At 59.3% G+C, this 17,341-nt stretch overlaps 1 protein-coding gene across 2 annotated transcripts in view; it reads right to left on the reverse strand.

Annotated features, from left to right (window-relative positions):
- Window positions 1-1,084: 1,084 nt before the first annotated feature.
- The window catches only part of PHF23 (PHD finger protein 23), a 30,866-nt gene continuing 14,609 nt past the window's right edge, over window positions 1,085-17,341 (reverse strand). Inside the window, exons 3-5 of one of the 2 annotated variants that reach the window (XM_063930653.1) lie at window positions 9,721-9,816; window positions 8,824-9,247; window positions 1,085-1,516 (exon numbers count right to left, since the gene is read on the reverse strand). In XM_063930653.1, coding sequence (XP_063786723.1) covers window positions 1,314-1,516; window positions 8,824-9,247; window positions 9,721-9,816 — 723 coding nt within the window. In that variant the 3' untranslated portion in view covers window positions 1,085-1,313. Of the gene's footprint in view, window positions 1,517-8,823; window positions 9,248-9,720; window positions 9,820-17,341 lie in introns of both variants that reach the window. The other variant, XM_063930652.1, reaches the window with a different exon arrangement.

The raw sequence follows: 17,341 nt of genomic DNA on the forward strand, positions 1-17,341 counted from the left end.
TAATTCCGCAGCACTGTATAATCGCAGCATAATTCCGCAGCACTGTATAATCGCAGCATAATTCCGCAGCACTGTATAATCGCAGCATAATTCCGCAGCGCAGCATAATTCCACAGCGCTGTATAATCCCGCAGCGCAGCATAATTCCGCAGCACTGTATAATCGCAGCATAATCCCGCAGCGCAGCAGAATCCCGGACACTTTCCCAGCATCCTCCTACATTATGGGAGTCACATGGCTCCAGAAGGTCTTCCCCTGGCAGAAGCTCCCGCAGGACGTGCTGCACCTGGAGGAGGCTTTGCAGTCCCCTCTCTGTCCTGCTGGAGACAGTCCAGGATTTCTAGCTGCCGCCTGGTTCTTTCCCTGGAGGTAGCACTGGGCCGTTATCCTGCTGTAGGGTGAAGCATAGAGCAGCGGGTATAGCATGGGGCTGCAGATTGAAGTCTTCTCTTCCACCACTGATAAGTTGGGCCAGAAGCTGCTGCTGCCCCGGGAGCCGCCCCGCAAGCTGCCACCCTGCAATCCGCCAGTTGCACCAGTCCAATAGTAACATACGACTTCCATGGTGTGCTATACTGTCCGTCAGATGGTGGGATGTCTGTTCCAGCGCCACTTCTACGCGGTATCCGGTCATCAGCAGCTGCCGGGACACCCGTACGACATCACTTTCTTCCAGTGCGGCAACTGTAAAAATAGGGTCTTTCAACATGCGGCCCTCCAGCTGCTGTAGAACTACACATCCCAGCAGACCCTGCTCTAATAGGGAAACTGATGCAGGGCGTGCTGGGATGTGTGGTTCTGCAGCAGCTGGAATACCCCCGGCTCTGTAGGAGAAGGGCACGTGTCACTGGATAGGCATACGAGAGCACGGCCACTGCTGTCTGCACGGCAGGACCTACCTGGACGGAGCCGTGGACCGTACTGTGTCACCTGCCATAACCACCTACCACCTATGTGCCTGGCATAAAGAAATGGAAGCAGTCACACGGAAGCATTGCTCTGCGTTACCCTGACGTACCCCCTGCGTTCCTGGCTCAGGGTCACCTACCCCCGGCCGGGGTGGCAGAGACACAGGAACCAGCACTGCTATACACAAAGTAACTTTTATTTCTGGGATAGAAACAGGAATTATTACAGGGGGGGCAGAAAAAAAAATAAAGTTTCTGTCCACTATTTACACAAGAATGAGCAGAGCGCTGCGTGATCTGTACACCGGTGCGAGCGCAGCGCTCTGCGGAGGAGACTGCTCCGCCATCCCGCTCACCACCCTCCTCCCCACTGTCTGCACTCAGTCCAAGTCTGATGAAGGGGTGTCAGGGTTCCTCTTTGGGCCCTGTGCTGCCCCCGTTCCTCCCCTCCCTGCACTTCTGGCAGTAATAGATGTCGGGGACGTTACTCTTCCGGATCTTCGCGCAGGAGAGATGAACCCACGTACAGCAGATGTTACACTCAATCATCGGGCGTCCGGCGAACGGCTTCTCGCAGTAACATGTCACCAGGTCCCAGGAGTCGTCACCTGCGGCAGGAGAGAAACAGTGAGAGGGGGACAGAGAGGGGGACAGAGAGGGGGACAGAGAGGGGGACAGAGAGGGGGACAGAGAGGGGGACAGAGAGGGGGACAGAGAGGGGGACAGAGAGGGGGACAGAGAGGGGGACAGAGAGGGGGACAACGCACCGAGCAACCGCTACAGAGGGGGAAGCCTTTATTCTACACAGAACAGCAGAATAATCCAATATACTACATGGGGATATTTCATGGGGGTGCTGGTCTTTGAGTAGGGGGGAGGGGATCCCCCTCCCCCCTACTCAAAGACCAACACCCCCACCCCACTGGAACACACTGACAAAGCCCCCCTGCATCTGTACACACGCCCCTCCTACACACACACATAGATGCACCCTAATCCTCCTCTGTACGCACTGACGCACACACCCCCCACACACACACACATACACCCTCCTCCCCAATCGTACGCACCGAGGCGCACCCTCCTCCCCAATCGTACGCACCGAGGCGCACCCTCCTCCCCAATCATACGCACCGAGGCGCACCCTCCTCCCCAATCGTACGCACCGAGGCGCACCCTCCTCCCCAATCGTACGCACCGAGGCGCACCCTCCTCCCCAAATCGTACGCACCGGGGAGCACCCTCCTCCACAAATCGTACGCACCGAAGCGCACCCTCCTCCCCAAATCGTACGCACCGAGGCGCACCCTCCTCCCCAATCGTACGCACCGAGGCGCACCCTCCTCCCCAATCGTACGCACTGAGCCACACCCTCCCCCCCATATCGTACGCACTGAGGCACACCCTCCCCCATATCGTATGCACTGAGGCACGCCCTCCCCCCATATCACACGCACTGAGGCACACCCTCCCCCCCATATCACACGCACTGAGGCACACCCTCCCCCCCATATCATACACACTGAGGCACACCCTCCCCCCCATATCATACACACTGAAGTAACCCTCCCCCCCATATCGTACGCACTGAGGCATACCCTCTCCCCCATATCGTACGCACTGAGGCACACCCTCCCCCCCATATCATACGCACTGAGGCACACCTTCCCCCCATATTGTATGCACTGAGGCACGCCCTCCCCTCCATATCACACGCACTGAGGCACACCCTCCCCCCATATTGTACGCACTGAGGCACGCCCTCCCCCCCATATCATACACACTGAGGCACACCCTCCCCCATATCGTACGCACTGAGGCACGCCCTCCCCCCCCCATATCACACGCACTGAGGCACACCCTCCCCCCCATATCATACACACTGAGACACACCCTCCCCTCCATATCATACACACTGAGGCACACCCTCCCCCCCATATCATACACACTGAGGCACACCCTCCCCCATATTGTACGCACTGAGGCACACCATCCCCCCATATTGTACGCACTAGGGCACACCCTCCCCCCATATCGTACGCACTGAGGCACACCCTCCCCCCATATTGTACGCACTGAGGCACCCCCCCCCCCCCCATATCGTACACACTGAGGCACACCGTCCCCCCATATCATACACACTGAGGCACACCCTCCCCCCCATATCGTACGCACTGAGGCACACCCTCCCCCCCATACCGTACACACTGAGGCACACCCTCCCCCCATATCATACGCACTGAGGCACACCCTCCCCCCCATATCGTACGCACTGAGGCACACCCTCCCCCCATATTGTACGCACTGAGGCAACACCCTCCCCCCATATTGTACGCACTGAGGCAACACCCTCCCCCCCATATCGTACACACTGAGGCACACCCTCTCCCCCATATCATACGCACTGAGGCACACCCTCCCCCCATATCATACGCACTGAGGCACACCCTCTCCCCATATCATACGCACTGAGGCACACCCTCTCCCAATATCATACGCACTGAGGCACACCCTCCCCCCATATCATACGCAGAGGCACACCCTCTCCCCCATATCATACGCACTGAGGCACACCCTCCCCCCATATCGTACACACTGAGGCACACCCTCCCCCCCATATCATACACACTGAGGCACACCCTCCCCCCCATATTGTACGCACTGAGGCACACCCTCCACCCATATTGTACACACTGAGGCACACCCTCCCCCCATATTGTATGCACTGAGGCACACCCTCCCCCCATATTGTACACACTGAGGCACACCCTCCCCCCATATCATACACACTGAGGCACACCCTCCCCCCATATTGTACGCACTGAGGCACACCCTCCCCCCATATCATACACACTGAGGCACACCCTCCCCCCATATCATACACACTGAGGCACACCCTCCCCCCATATTGTATGCACTGAGGCACACCCTCCCCCCATATCATACACACTGAGGCACACCCTCTCCCCCATATTGTATGCACTGAGGCACCCCCTCGCAGTCAGCGTTGGTGCGGTTGTGTGTGACTCATGCAGGGGAGCACAGTACCCCCACAGCTAGCACTGGCTGTCGGTAGGTTTCCGGGTGCCGGCACCAGCTGTGGGAAATGACAGACGGATGCAGTGGGCACATCTCCACACCATAACCCATACGATGGTGGAGACACGGAGCTTCAGCAGGGAACCGTACGTCTAGGTGTCCTCTAAGCACACAGGCCCGACGCCCCCACAGCAATACATAAGGTGGGCGGGGATTCATATCCCCTCAGAGTACCCCCCACACCGTTACACATGACCACTATCACGCATCTCCTGAAATACTCTGTGCTGCTGGGAACACTAATGATCTGACCAAAATGAAGGACATCACGGATAAGGAGCTGAAGAGTGAATACGGTATGCTGCTCGGACACAGCGTCATTGCTGGGGCTCTACTATACAGCATCTCCGTCCCCAGGATTATCCTGCAGGCAACGGCCATTCCAGTAACTAGGAGCTGCAAAGTGTGACCACTAGGTGGCGCTGCTATACCTGTACCGTAAGGAAACCTCACACGGCATTACATTCACATGACATAACCTCTAATAACAACATCACAGGCTTATCTAGCGCTGACACCCAGAGCTCAGACTACGCACAGCCAGCATCACTGCCTGGAAAACTACATCCCCAGGGCATGACAAAAGTAGGGGCTCAGCGAGGCAGGCAGGCAGGCGAGAGCAAGCAGTATGGCAGGCCAGAAAACGAGAGCGTGGGACCGGGAGCAGTCAGTAAGAAAGGCCACCAGGAGCAGTCAGTATGGCAGGCCACCAGGAGAGAGCGCGGGACCAGCAGCAGTAAGACAGGACACCAGGAAAGAGCGCGGGACCGGGAGCAGTCAGTAAGACAGGGCAGCAGGCGAGAGCGTGGGACCGGGAGCAGTCAGTTAGGCAGGCCTGCAGGCGAGAGCGCGGGACCGGGAGCAGTCAGTAAGGCAGGCCAGCAGGCGAGAGCGGGAGCAGTCAGTAAGGCAGGCCAGCAGGCGAGAGCGCGGGACCAGCAGCAGTAAGACAGGACACCAGGAAAGAGCGCGGGACCGGGAGCAGTCAGTAAGACAGGGCAGCAGGCGAGAGCGTGGAACCGGGAGCAGTCAGTAAGGCAGGCCAGCAGGCGAGAGCGCGGGACCGGGAGTAGTCAGTATGGCAGGCCAGCAGGCAAGAGCACGGGACCAGGAGCAGTCAGTAAGGCAGGCCAGCAGGCGAGAGCGCGGGACCAGGAGCAGTCAGTAAGGCAGGCCAGCAGGCGAGAGCTCAGGACCAGCAGCAGTAAGACAGGACACCAGGAAAGAGCGCGGGACCGGGAGCAGTCAGTAAGACAGGGCAGCAGGCGAGAGCGTGGGATCGGGAGCAGTCAGTAAGGCAGGCCAACAGGCGAGAGCGCGGGACCAGGAGCAGTCAGTAAGGCAGGCCAGCAGGCGAGACCGCGGGACCAGGAGCAGTCAGTAAGGCAGGCCAGCAGGAGAGAGTGCGGGACCAGGAGCAGTAAGACAGGCCACCAGGAGAGAGCGCGGGACCAGGAGCAGTCAGTAAGGCAGTCCAGCAGGCGAGAGCACGAGACCGTGAGCAGTCAGTAAGGCAGGCCACCAAGAGAGAGGGCGGGACCCGGAGCAGTCAGTTAGGCAGGCCAGCAGGCGAGAGCGCGGTACCAGGAGCAGTCAGTAAGGCAGGCCAGGAGGCGAGAGCGCAGGACCAGGAGCAGTCAGTAAGGCAGGCCAGGAGGCGAGAGCGCAGGACCAGGAGCAGTCAGTAAGGCAGGCCAGGAGGCGAGAGCGCGGGACCAGGAGCAGTCAGTAAGGCAGGCCAGCAGGCGAGAGCACGGGACTGGGAGCAATCAGTAAGGCAGGCCAACAGGCGAGAGCGCGGGACTAGGAGCAGTCAGTAAGGCAGGCCAGCAGGCGAGAGCGCGGGACCAGGAGCAGTCAGTATGGCAGGCCACCAGGAGAGAGTGCGGGACCAGGAGCAGTAAGACAGGCCACCAGGAGAGAGCGCGGGACCAGGAGCAGTCAGTAAGAAAGTCCAGCAGGCGAGAGCACGAGACCGTGAGCAGTCAGTAAGGCAGGCCACCAAGAGAGAGGGCGGGACCCGGAGCAGTCAGTTAGGCAGGCCAGCAGGCGAGAGCGCGGTACCAGGAGCAGTCAGTAAGGCAGGCCAGGAGGCGAGAGGGCATGACCAGGAGCAGTCAGTAAGGCAGGCCAGGAGGCGAGAGCGCGGGACCAGGAGCAGTCAGTAAGGCAGGCCAGCAGGCGAGAATGCGGGACCAGGAGCAGTCAGTAAGGCAGGCCAGCAGGCGAGAGTGCGGGACCAGGAGCAGTCAGTAAGGCAGGCCAGCAGGCGAGAGCGTGCGGCCGGGAGCAGTAAGACAGGCCACCAGGAGAGAGCGTGGGACCAGGAGCAGTCAGTATGGCAGGCCAGCAGGCGAGAGCGCGGGACCGTGAGCAGTCAGTAAGGCAGGCCAGCAGGCGAGAGTGTGGGACCAGGAGCAGTCAGTATGGCAGGCCAGCAGGCGAGAGCGCGGGACCAGGAGCAGTCAGTAAGACAGGCCAGCAGGCGAGAGTGTGGGACCAGGAGCAGTCAGTATGGCAGGCCACCAGGAGAGAGCGCGGGACCAGGAGCAGTAAGACAGCCACCAGGAGAGAGCCCGGGACCAGAAGCAGTCAGTAAGGCAGTCCAGCAGGCGAGAGCACGAGACCGTGAGCAGTCAGTAAGGCAGGCCAGCAGGCGAGAGCGCGGGACCAGCAGCAGTCAGTAAGGCAGGCCAGCAGGCGAGAGCGCGGGACCAGGAGCAGTCAGTATGGCAGGCCACCAGGAGAGAGCGCGGGACCAGGAGCAGTAAGACAGGCCACCAGGAGAGCGCGCGGGACCAGGAGCAGTCAGTAAGGCAGTCCAGCAGGCGAGAGCACGAGACCGGGAGCAGGCAGTAAGGCAGTCCAGCAGGCGAGAGCACGAGACCGTGAGCAGTCAGTAAGGCAGGCCAGCAGGCGAGAGCGCGGGACCGGGAGCAATTAGTAAGGCAGGCCAGCAGGAGAGAGCGCGGGACAGGGAGCAGTCAGTAAGGCAGGCCAGCAGGAGAGAGCGCGGGACCGGAAGCAGTAAAACAGGCCAGCAGGCAAGAGCGCGGGAGCAGTCAGTAAGACAGGCCACCAGGAGCAGTCAGTAAGACAGGGCAGCAGGCGAAAGCGTGGGACCGGGAGCAGACAGTACGGAAGGCCAGCATGCGAGAGCGTGGGACCAGGTACAGTCAAGTAAGGCAGGCCAGCAGGCAAGAGCGTACGAAGGGAGCACAGTATGGAAGGGCAGCAGGGGAGAGCGTGGGACCGGGAGCAGTCAGCAAGGCAGGCAGGAAAGAGTGTGGGACCTAGAGCAGTCAATAAGACAGGCAAGCAGACGAGAGCGTGGGACCGGGAGCAGACAGAAGGGAAGGCCAGCAGGCGAGAGCGTGGGACCGGGAGCAGACGGTATGGAAGGCCAGCAGGCGAGAGCGTGGGACCAGGTACAGTCAAAGTAAGGCAGGCCAGCAGGCAAGAGCGTGGGAAGGGAGCACAGCATGGAAGGGCAGCAGGCGAGAGCGTGGGACCGGGAGCAGTCAGCAAGGCAGGCAGGAAAGAGTGTGGGACCTAGAGCAGTCAATAAGACAGGCAAGCAGACGAAAGCGTGGGACCGGGAGCAGACAGAACGGAAGGCCAGCAGGCGAGAGCGTGGGACCAGGTACAGTCAAGTAAGGCAGGCCAGCAGGCGAGAGCGCGGGAAGCGGAGCAGTAAATAAGGCAGGCCAGCAGGCGAGAGCGTTAGACAGAGCAGTCCGTAAGGCAGACGAGTGTGGCCACAGAGCAGTCAGTAAGGCGGGCCAGCAGGCAAGATCGTGGGACAGAGCAGTCAGTAAGGCAGGCGAGAGCGTGGGATGGGGAGCAGTCAGTAAGGCAGGCCAGCAGGCGAGAGCATGGGACCAGGTGCAGTCAGTAATGCAGGCAGGCCAGCAGGCGAGAGCAAGGTACAGAGAGCAGTAAAGCAGGCGACAGCATGGAACAGAGCAGTCAGTTAGACAGGCCAACAGACGAGAGCATAGGACAGAGCAGTCAGTAAGGCAAGTGAGACCGTGGGACAGAGCAGTCAGTAAGGCAAGTGAGACCGTGGGATGGGGAGCAGTCAGTAAGGCAGGCAGGCCAGCAGGCGAGAGCAAGGTACCGAGAGCAGTAAGGCAGGCCAGCAGGCGAGAGCGTGGAACAGAGCAGTCAGTTAGGCAGGCCAACAGACGAGAGCATAGGACAGAGCAGTCAGTAAGGCAAGTGAGACCGTAGGACAGAGCAGTCAGTAAGGCAGGTGAGACTGTGGGACAGAGCAGTCAGTAAGGCAGATCAGCAGGCAAGAGCGTGGGACCGGGAGCAGTCAGTCAGACAAGCCAGCAGGCAAGAGCGTGGAATGGGGAGCAGGCAGTGTCTGAGAGGGGAACAGAGCAGGCAAGAGGGAGGGATAGAGCAGTCAGTAAGACAGGCCAGCAGGCGAGAGCATGGGACAGAGCAGTCAGTAAGGCAGGCCAGCAGGAGAGCGCGTAGGACCGGGAGCAGTCAGTAAGGTAGGCAAAAGCGTGGGAACGGGAGCAGTCAGTAAGGCAGGCCAGCAGGCAAGAGCATGGGACAGAACAGTCAGTAAGGCAGGCGAGAGCATGGGACAGAGCAGTCAGTAAGGCAGGCGAGAGCGTGGGATTGGGAGCAGGCAGAGTCAGAGGGTAACAGAGCAATAAGCCACCTGCGGTGTGGTGGTAAATGCTGGTGTAGTACGCAGGTAAGGTCACCATACAGCAGGATTTGGGTAAGCTAGTAGGGGTCAGGGAGCAGCGTTATATTCTGGGCATTACTATTATGTTTATCTAATACATCTCACCTGATTCCACCATTATATCTTCATCCATCACCTGCGTATCTGCGTCACTAGAGCTGCCACCACCGTCCCGACTGCTTTCTGCGCTTGGAGGTGGCTGAGGAGCAGTTTGGGACACCAAGGGTCTCTCTCCCCTATCCTCATCATCAGTGTCCGTGTCACTCAGCCTCATGCCAGCTCCCCCTCGGTGCCTCTGCCTCCTCTTCCTACGACTGCTTCTCTTCACACGGGAATGTTCTCCTCCTTTCCGCTTACTGCTGCTCCCTGCCTCACCATGACTCTTCGCCTTCATCACGAAAGTCTGGATAGTGCTGAGGTCAGAGGTGGCTGGCGCCAGGGTACCACGTGGTGCGTCCGGAGATTCGCAGCTGTCACTCTCCTCCGTCCGATGAGGGGAAGCGGAACTGGGGGGAGTCCATGACCTCTCCTAATGGGTGTAAGACACATACAGGACTGGTTACATTGCGACACAGGATATGGCGTGGGTAGGGGGATGGTGTCATCAGGACCACCACACGTTTGTGCTGGAAAGACCGGTCAATGATGAAGCAGAGGGATGTCTGTGCTTTTGGGACAAGTAAAATACATTAGGTGTCAGTCACATAGGGGGGTGATGGATGTTAGTTTAAATGTAGACTTACTAACCTAGTGGTTCCCAAACACGGTCCTCAAGGTACCAATAACCCGGGGTGTAAGGCACAGATTACCTAGTACCCTCATTCAACCACGGATATCTTTAGAGTCTGGGAATCAGTGGATAGGTGCTGAGGTACAATGGGTACATGTGCACAAAACCATGTGGGTGACAGATAAGCCCCTCCCACCAAAGGGTAGTAGGATTTATAAGCCCCGCCCACCCTGGGGAGAGTAGTTATAAGGCCCTGATACCCCCACACTCACCTCCTTAGTGGGTGCAGGGATGTAGCCAGCATAAGCGAGGACGAAGGAGCAGAACCGGTTAAAGTCTTCGACTGTACGAGAACGTTTCTGGGGGGGCTGCTGTGGAAATAACCATTAATTACTCAGTACTACTGTAGCAGAATCCCCCTCCCACAGCACACCCACCTGAGGCACGGACAGAATCCCCCTCCCACAGCCCACGTACGTGTAACCCATAGCACCACCAACTGAGGCACGGACAGAATCCCCTTCCACAGCCCACATACGTGTACCCAACAGCTCCCCCACCTGACACACGGACAGAATCCGCCTCCCACAGCCCACATACGTGTACCCCACAGCACCCCCACCTGAGACACGGACAGAATCCCCTCCCACAGCCCACATACGTGTACCCCACAGCACCCCCACCTGAGACACGGACAGAATCCGCCTCCCACAGTCCACATACGTGTACCCCACAGCACCCCCACCTGAGACACAGACAGAATCCCCTCCCACAGCCCACATACGTGTACCCCACAGCACCCCCACCTGAGACACGGACAGAATCCCCTTCCACAGCCCACATACGTGTACCCAACAGCTCCCCCACCTGAGACACGGACAGAATCCGCCTCCCACAGCCCACATACGTGTACCCCACAGCACCCCCACCTGAGACACGGACAGAATCCCCTCCCACAGCCCACATACGTGTACCCCACAGCACCCCCACCTGAGACACAGACAGAATCCCCTCCCACAGCCCACATACGTGTACCCCACAGCACCCCCACCTGAGACACGGACAGAATCCCCTTCCACAGCCCACATACACGTGTACCCCACAGCACCCTCACCTGAGGCACGGACAGAATCCCCCTCCTACAGCACACACACACACGTGTACCCCACAGCAACCTCACCTGAGGCACAGCAGAATCCCCCAACTACAGCCCACATACACGTGTAGCCCACAGCATCCTCACCTGAGGCACGGACAGAATTCCATTACAGAGCCCACATACACGTGTACCCCACAGCACCCCCACCTGAGGCACGGACAGAATCCCCCTCCTACAGCCCACATACACGTGTAGCCCACAGCATCCTCACCTGAGGCACGGACAGAATTCCATTACAGAGCCCACATACACGTGTACCCCACAGCACACCCACCTGAGGCACGGACAGAATCCCCCTCCTACAGCCCACATACACGTGTAGCCCACAGCATCCTCACCTGAGGCACGGACAGAATTCCATTACAGAGCCCACACACACGTGTACCCCACAGCACACCCACCTGAGGCACGGACAGAATCCCCCTCCTACAGCCCACATACATGTGTACCCCACAGCACCCTCACCTGAGGCACGGACAGAATCCCCTTCCACAGCACATATACACGTGTACCCCACAGCACACCCACCTGAGGCACGGACAGAATCCCCCTCCTACAGCCCACATACATGTGTACCCCACAGCACCCTCACCTGAGGCACGGACAGAATCCCCTTCCACAGCACATATACACGTGTATCCCACAGCACACCCACCTGAGGCACAGACAGAATCCCCCTCCAACAGCACACATACCACAGCACCCCCACCTGAGACACGGACAGAATCCCCTCCCACAGCCCACATACGTGTACCCCACAGCACCCCCACCTGAGACACGGACAGAATCCGCCTCCTACAGTCCACATACGTGTACCCCACAGCACCCCCACCTGAGACACGGACAGAATCCCCTTCCACAGCCCACATACACGTGTACCCCACAGCTCCCCCTCCTGAGGCACGGACAGAATCCCCCTCCTACAGCCCACATACACGTGTACCCCACAGCTCCCCCACCTGAGGCACGGACAGAATCCCCCTCCTACAGCACACACACACACACACGTGTACCCCACAGCAACCTCACCTGAGGCACAGCAGAATCCCCCTCCTACAGCCCACATACACGTGTAGCCCACAGCATCCTCACCTGAGGCACGGACAGAATTCCATTACAGAGCCCACATACACGTGTACCCCACAGCACACCCACCTGAGGCACGGACAGAATCCCCCTCCTACAGCCCACATACACGTGTAGCCCACAGCATCCTCACCTGAGGCACGGACAGAATCCCCTCCCACAGCCCACATACACGTGTACCCCACAGCTCCCCCACCTGAGGCACGGACAGAATCCCCTTCAACGGCCCACATACACGTGTATCCCACAGCACCCTTACCTGAGGCACGGACAGAATCCCCCTCCTACAGCACACACACACGTGTACCCCACAGCAACCTCACCTGAGGCACGGACAGAATCCCCTCCCACAGCCCACATACACGTGTACCCCACAGCTCCCCCACCTGAGGCACGGACAGAATCCCCTCCCACAGCCCACATACACGTGTACCCCACAGCTCCCCCACCTGAGGCACGGACAGAATCCCCCTCCTACAGCCCACATACACGTGTATCCCACAGCTCCCCCACCTGAGGCACGGACAGAATCCCCTTCCACGGCCCACATACACGTGTATCCCACAGCACCCTCACCTGAGGCACAGCAGAATCCCCCTCCTACAGCACACACACACACACACACGTGTACCCCACAGCAACCTCACCTGAGGCACGGACATAATCCCTTTCCACAGCCCACATACACACGTGTAGCCCACAGCATCCTCACCTGAGGCACGGACAGAATTCCATTACAGAGCCCACATACACGTGTACCCCACAGCACACCCACCTGAGGCACGGACATAATCCCTTTCCACAGCCCACATACACACGTGTAGCCCACAGCATCCTCACCTGAGGCACGGACAGAATTCCATTACAGAGCCCACATACACGTGTACCCCACAGCACACCCACCTGAGGCACGGACAGAATCCCCCTCCTACAGCCCACATACATGTGTACCCCACAGCACCCTCACCTGAGGCACGGACAGAATCCCCCTCCAACAGCACACATACCACAGCACCCTCACCTGAGGCATGGACAAAATCCCCTTCCACAGCCCACATACGTGTATCCCACAGCACCCCAACCTGAGGCACGGACAGAATCCCCTTCCACGGCCCACATACGTGGACCCCACAGCACCCCCACCTGATGCACGGACAGAATCTCCCTCCTACAGCACACACACACACACACACACACACACGTGTACCCCACAGCACCCCCACCTGAGGCACGGACAGAATCCCCCTCCTACAGCCGTGTGGCCAGAGAGCCCCAGCCACGAGGCAAATGGCCGCCGCGGCACTGAAGGGTTTAACCCCTAGTGCCCGGCGCCATTTTAAAGGACAAAGGGGCGCTTGGCGCCAGATTTGAAAATACTGTGGGCGCTAGGCGCCGTGTTTTATAAACTGTTTAAATTTGTACTTTAAACTGTGCCGTGGTCCCGGACCCCTCCGGAGACCACGGCAGTGAGGACAGCCCCCGGCGCGCTCAGCAGAGTGTGCGCTTAGGGGGAGAGGGCAGCCGCTGACCGCCGGAGACCGGGAGCTCCGCTCCCGGCAGCGGTCGGTGCAGCCCCGGGCGCACTGGAGTGTGCGCGCCGGGGAGAAGGGTGAGCGCTGCGGCTGGGAGCTCGGCTCCCGCTGCAGTGCTCTCTGTGTGCCGCCGCTGAGGGCCGGGAGCTCTGCTCCCGGCGCCCCAGCCCAGCACGGGTGGCCAGCCGCGGCAGCCGGGACGAACGTCCCGGGCGGCAAGGGGGTGCACCGCACACGGGGACCGGGCTAGCCGGCTCCCTAGCGGCGTGGGTGCAATTAGGCTGGCGAGCAGGCTGACGAACGCTGGGGTCCGGGAGCTACGCTCCCGGCACCTCAGCGTTACAGCAGAGCCAGAGTCACGGCGGCCGGGACAAGTGTCCCGGGCCGCCGGGCTTCAGTACAGGGGGGTGCGCCGCTGCATGCGGCGAGGCCACAAAGGTAGTGCCACACTGGGGGGACAGGGAGACCCAGCTCCCTGGACCCCAGTGGCAGGCAGGCAGGCTGGAGGGTGGGGGAAGCCAGCCCCATACCTCCAGCACTGAGAGAGCCCTAGCAGCCAGGCTGCAGGGCTAGAGGAGCCAGCACAGACAGGGTCCTAGCAGCCAGGCTGCAGGACTAGGACAGTATTCCACAAACCAGACATTGTGTAAAATAATAGAAAGTACAGTGTGTTGTAAGGCACTGCAGTGCCTAGGTATGTGGAGCCTGTGCAGGCTCAGAGTGTATTGAAATGTATAACATGTACAGTGTGATTTAAATGTAATGTATTTAAAGGTAAATTGCACTTACTTGGTTGTGTGTCCCAGGAAGGGGGAATCCATGGCTGTGCAGGCTGATGGATTCTCCCAGACCTTTTCCCCAAAAACGGAATGCTTTCCCATCCAGCCTCACATTTCCAAGGGGCACAGGGAGAAAGAGAAGCAGCTCAGCTATGAAACAAGCTGAGTGGTTTCTTGGAGCTCCATGGAGATCACCCGTAGTGGCCAAGAGACCTGGACCGGGGAGCCAGGCTGCCCAGCTCTGGAGCCCAAATCCAGGCTGCAGCCAGTGGGCTAGGTCCCGGGCAGGTTTCTGGAAGTCAGTTTAGGAGGGAAAACTTTCCCCCAGCCAGACTGAACGGCACCGGGGAGTATCCTGATTCTCCAAGGTGGGAGAGTCAAAGGAGACCGACCACTCCCCACTGTCCATAAGGGCAATGTTAGATGTGCATGTGACCAAGGCATGCACAGCTCATGGGTAAACATTGATTGGTTGTGCACCACAGGGCGGGCTTACCCCCTGTGGTAAGGGGTCTTGGAGAGGGATAAAAGGAGGGCAGTTGGCCCATAGGAGTGTGTATTATTCCATTTTATTATTCTGCTGAAAACATCTGATTGTATGCTGTTACCCCTAGCAATAGGGAGGAGCCTTTTTAAAGGTTATTGAGCAATAAACATCTTTGCCTCAAGAAGACTGCTTCATCTTGTGACCAACAGGGTTAGGCCAAACCTAGCCCCGTCCTCCGGCTGTCCAGGGAAGTACCTAGCGTCACCAAGCTCCGCCTTCTGCCAGCTACCGGTAGAGGCCTAGCAAGTGGCTAGTGGGGATTCGTCAGCACCACACAGCTGTGGTAAGGCAGTGCGTCGGCACATACAGAGCAGAACCGTGGTTCCAAACGCCACGGCAGGTTAGGAGTTTGGTGGTGGCAGCGAGAACCCGCCCACAGCGCAGTGGGTGGAGTCAGTAACAGGCAGTTACTGACGGTAAGCGGGAATCCCCTATGTGGTCAGGCCTCGTGCGGCTTGACCTTCCAATCTGTGCGCAGTCAACGGGACGCGAAAGCGGCGAGTGCTTTCGTACGGTACCGTCCTGTCACAAGCCCACATACACGTGTACCCCACAGCACCCCCACCTGAGGCATGGACAGATTCCCCTTCCACAGCCCAAATACGTGTACCCCACAGCACCCCCACCTGAGGCACGGACAGAATCTCCCTCCTACAGCACACACACACACACGTGTACCCCACAGCACCCCCACCTGAGGCACGGACAGAATCTCCCTCCTACAGCACACACACACACGTGTACCCTACAGCACCCCCACCTGAGGCACAGACAGAATTCCCCTCCTACAGCCCACATACATGTGAGCCCCACAGCACCTACACCTGAGGCACGGACAGAACCCCCCTCCTACAGCCCACATACACGTGTACCCCACAGCACCCTCACCTGAGGCACGGACAGAATCCCCTTTCCACAGCCCACATATGTGTATCCCACAGTACCCCCACCTGAGGCACGGACAAAATCCCCTTCCACAGCCCAAATACGTTGTGACAGGATGGTCCCGTACGAAATCACTCGCCGCTTTCGCGTCCCGACTCCTGCGCACAGATTGGAAGGTTAGGTCACACGAGGCCTGACCACATAGGGGATTCCCGCTTACCGTCAGTAACCGCCTGTTACTGACTCCACCCACTGCGCTGTGGGCGGGTTTATGCTGCCACCAAACTCCTAACCTGCCGTGGCGTTTGGAACCACGGTTCTGCTCTGTATGTGCCGACGCACTGCCTTACCACACCTGTGTGGTGTTGACGAATCCCCACTAGCCACTTGCTAGGCTTCTGCCGGTAGCTGGCGGAAGGTGGAACTTGGAGACGTTAGGTGCTTCCCTGGACAGCCGGAGGACGGGGCTATGTTTGGCATAACCCTGTAGGTCACAAGATGACGCGGTCTTCTTGAGGCAAATGGTATTTATTTGCAATAGTTCTAAAGAGAACTCTTCCCTATTGCTAGGGGCAACAGCATACAGCAAGATGTTCCAGCAGAATAAGATGGTACAACTACAACTTCCATGGGGCAACTGCCCTCCTTTTATCCTACCCCAATACACATTACCACAGGGGGTAAGCCCGCCCTGTGGTGTACAACCAATCAATGTTTACCCATGAGCTGTGCATGTCTTGGTCACATGCACAGCCAACATTGTTCTCTATGGACAGTGGGGAGTGGTCGTTCTCCTTTGACTGTTCCATCCTGGAGGATCAGGATACGCCCCGATGCCGTTCAGTCTAGGCTGGGGGAAGTTTTCCCTCCTAAACTGACTTCCAGAAACCTGCCCGGGACCTAGCCCACTGCCTGCAGCCTGGATTTGGGCTCCAGAGCTGGGCAGCCTAGCTCCCCGGTCCAGGTTTCCAGGCCACTACGGGTGATCTCCATGGAGCTCCAGAAAACCACTCAGCTTGTTTCAAAGCTGAGCATCTTCTCTCTCTCCCAATGCCCCTTTCAAGTGTGAGGCTGGATGGGAAAGTATTCCGTTTTTTGGGGAAAAGGTCTGGGAGAATCCATCAGCTTGCACAGCCATGGATTCCCCCCTCCTGGGTCACACAACCAAGTAAGTGCATTTACCTTTAAATACATTTAATTTAAAACACACTGTACATTCCCCTTTAAGTACTGTGCCCAGCGTTCAGCACTGGGCTCCCCTAGCCCTGCAGCCTGGCTGCTATGGCTCTCTCTCTCAGCGCTGGAGGTATGGGGCTGGCTTCCCCCATCCTCCAGCCTGCCTGCCTGCCTCTGGGGTCCAGGGAGCTGGCGGCTCCCTGTCCCCCCAGAGCGGCATTCACTTTTGTAGCCTCGCCGCACGGAGCAGCGCACCCCCCTGATCCGAAGCCCGGCGGCCCGGGACACTTGTCCCGGCCGCCGTGGCTCTGGGTCCTTTGCAGCACTCACCAACCTACTCACCCCCCCCGCCGCTAGGGAGACGGCTAGCCCGGTCCCCCATGAGCGGCGCACTCTGGTGGCCTCGCCGCGCAGGGGGCCGGCTAGCCCGGTCCCCTGTATGCGGCACTGAAATCTGGTGCCCTCGCCGCAGCGTCCGGCGGGGAGCCGGGCTGCGGCGCACCCCCCCCCTTTCCGCCCAGCAGCCCTGGACGTTCGTCCCGGCTGCCGCGGCTGACCACCTCCGATGGGCTGAGGCAACCACGGAGCGCGCAGCAGCGGGAACTGAGCTCCCACCCGCAGCGGCTCACCCTTCTCCCCCGGCGCACACACAGCTCAGTGCGCCGGGGGCTGTGCTCACTGCTGCCAGGAGCGGAGCTCCCGGACTCCGGCGGCGCACACCCGATAGCT

Source organism: Pseudophryne corroboree, chromosome 6 (assembly GCF_028390025.1).
Source record: "Pseudophryne corroboree isolate aPseCor3 chromosome 6, aPseCor3.hap2, whole genome shotgun sequence".
NCBI lineage: Eukaryota > Metazoa > Chordata > Amphibia > Anura > Myobatrachidae > Pseudophryne > Pseudophryne corroboree.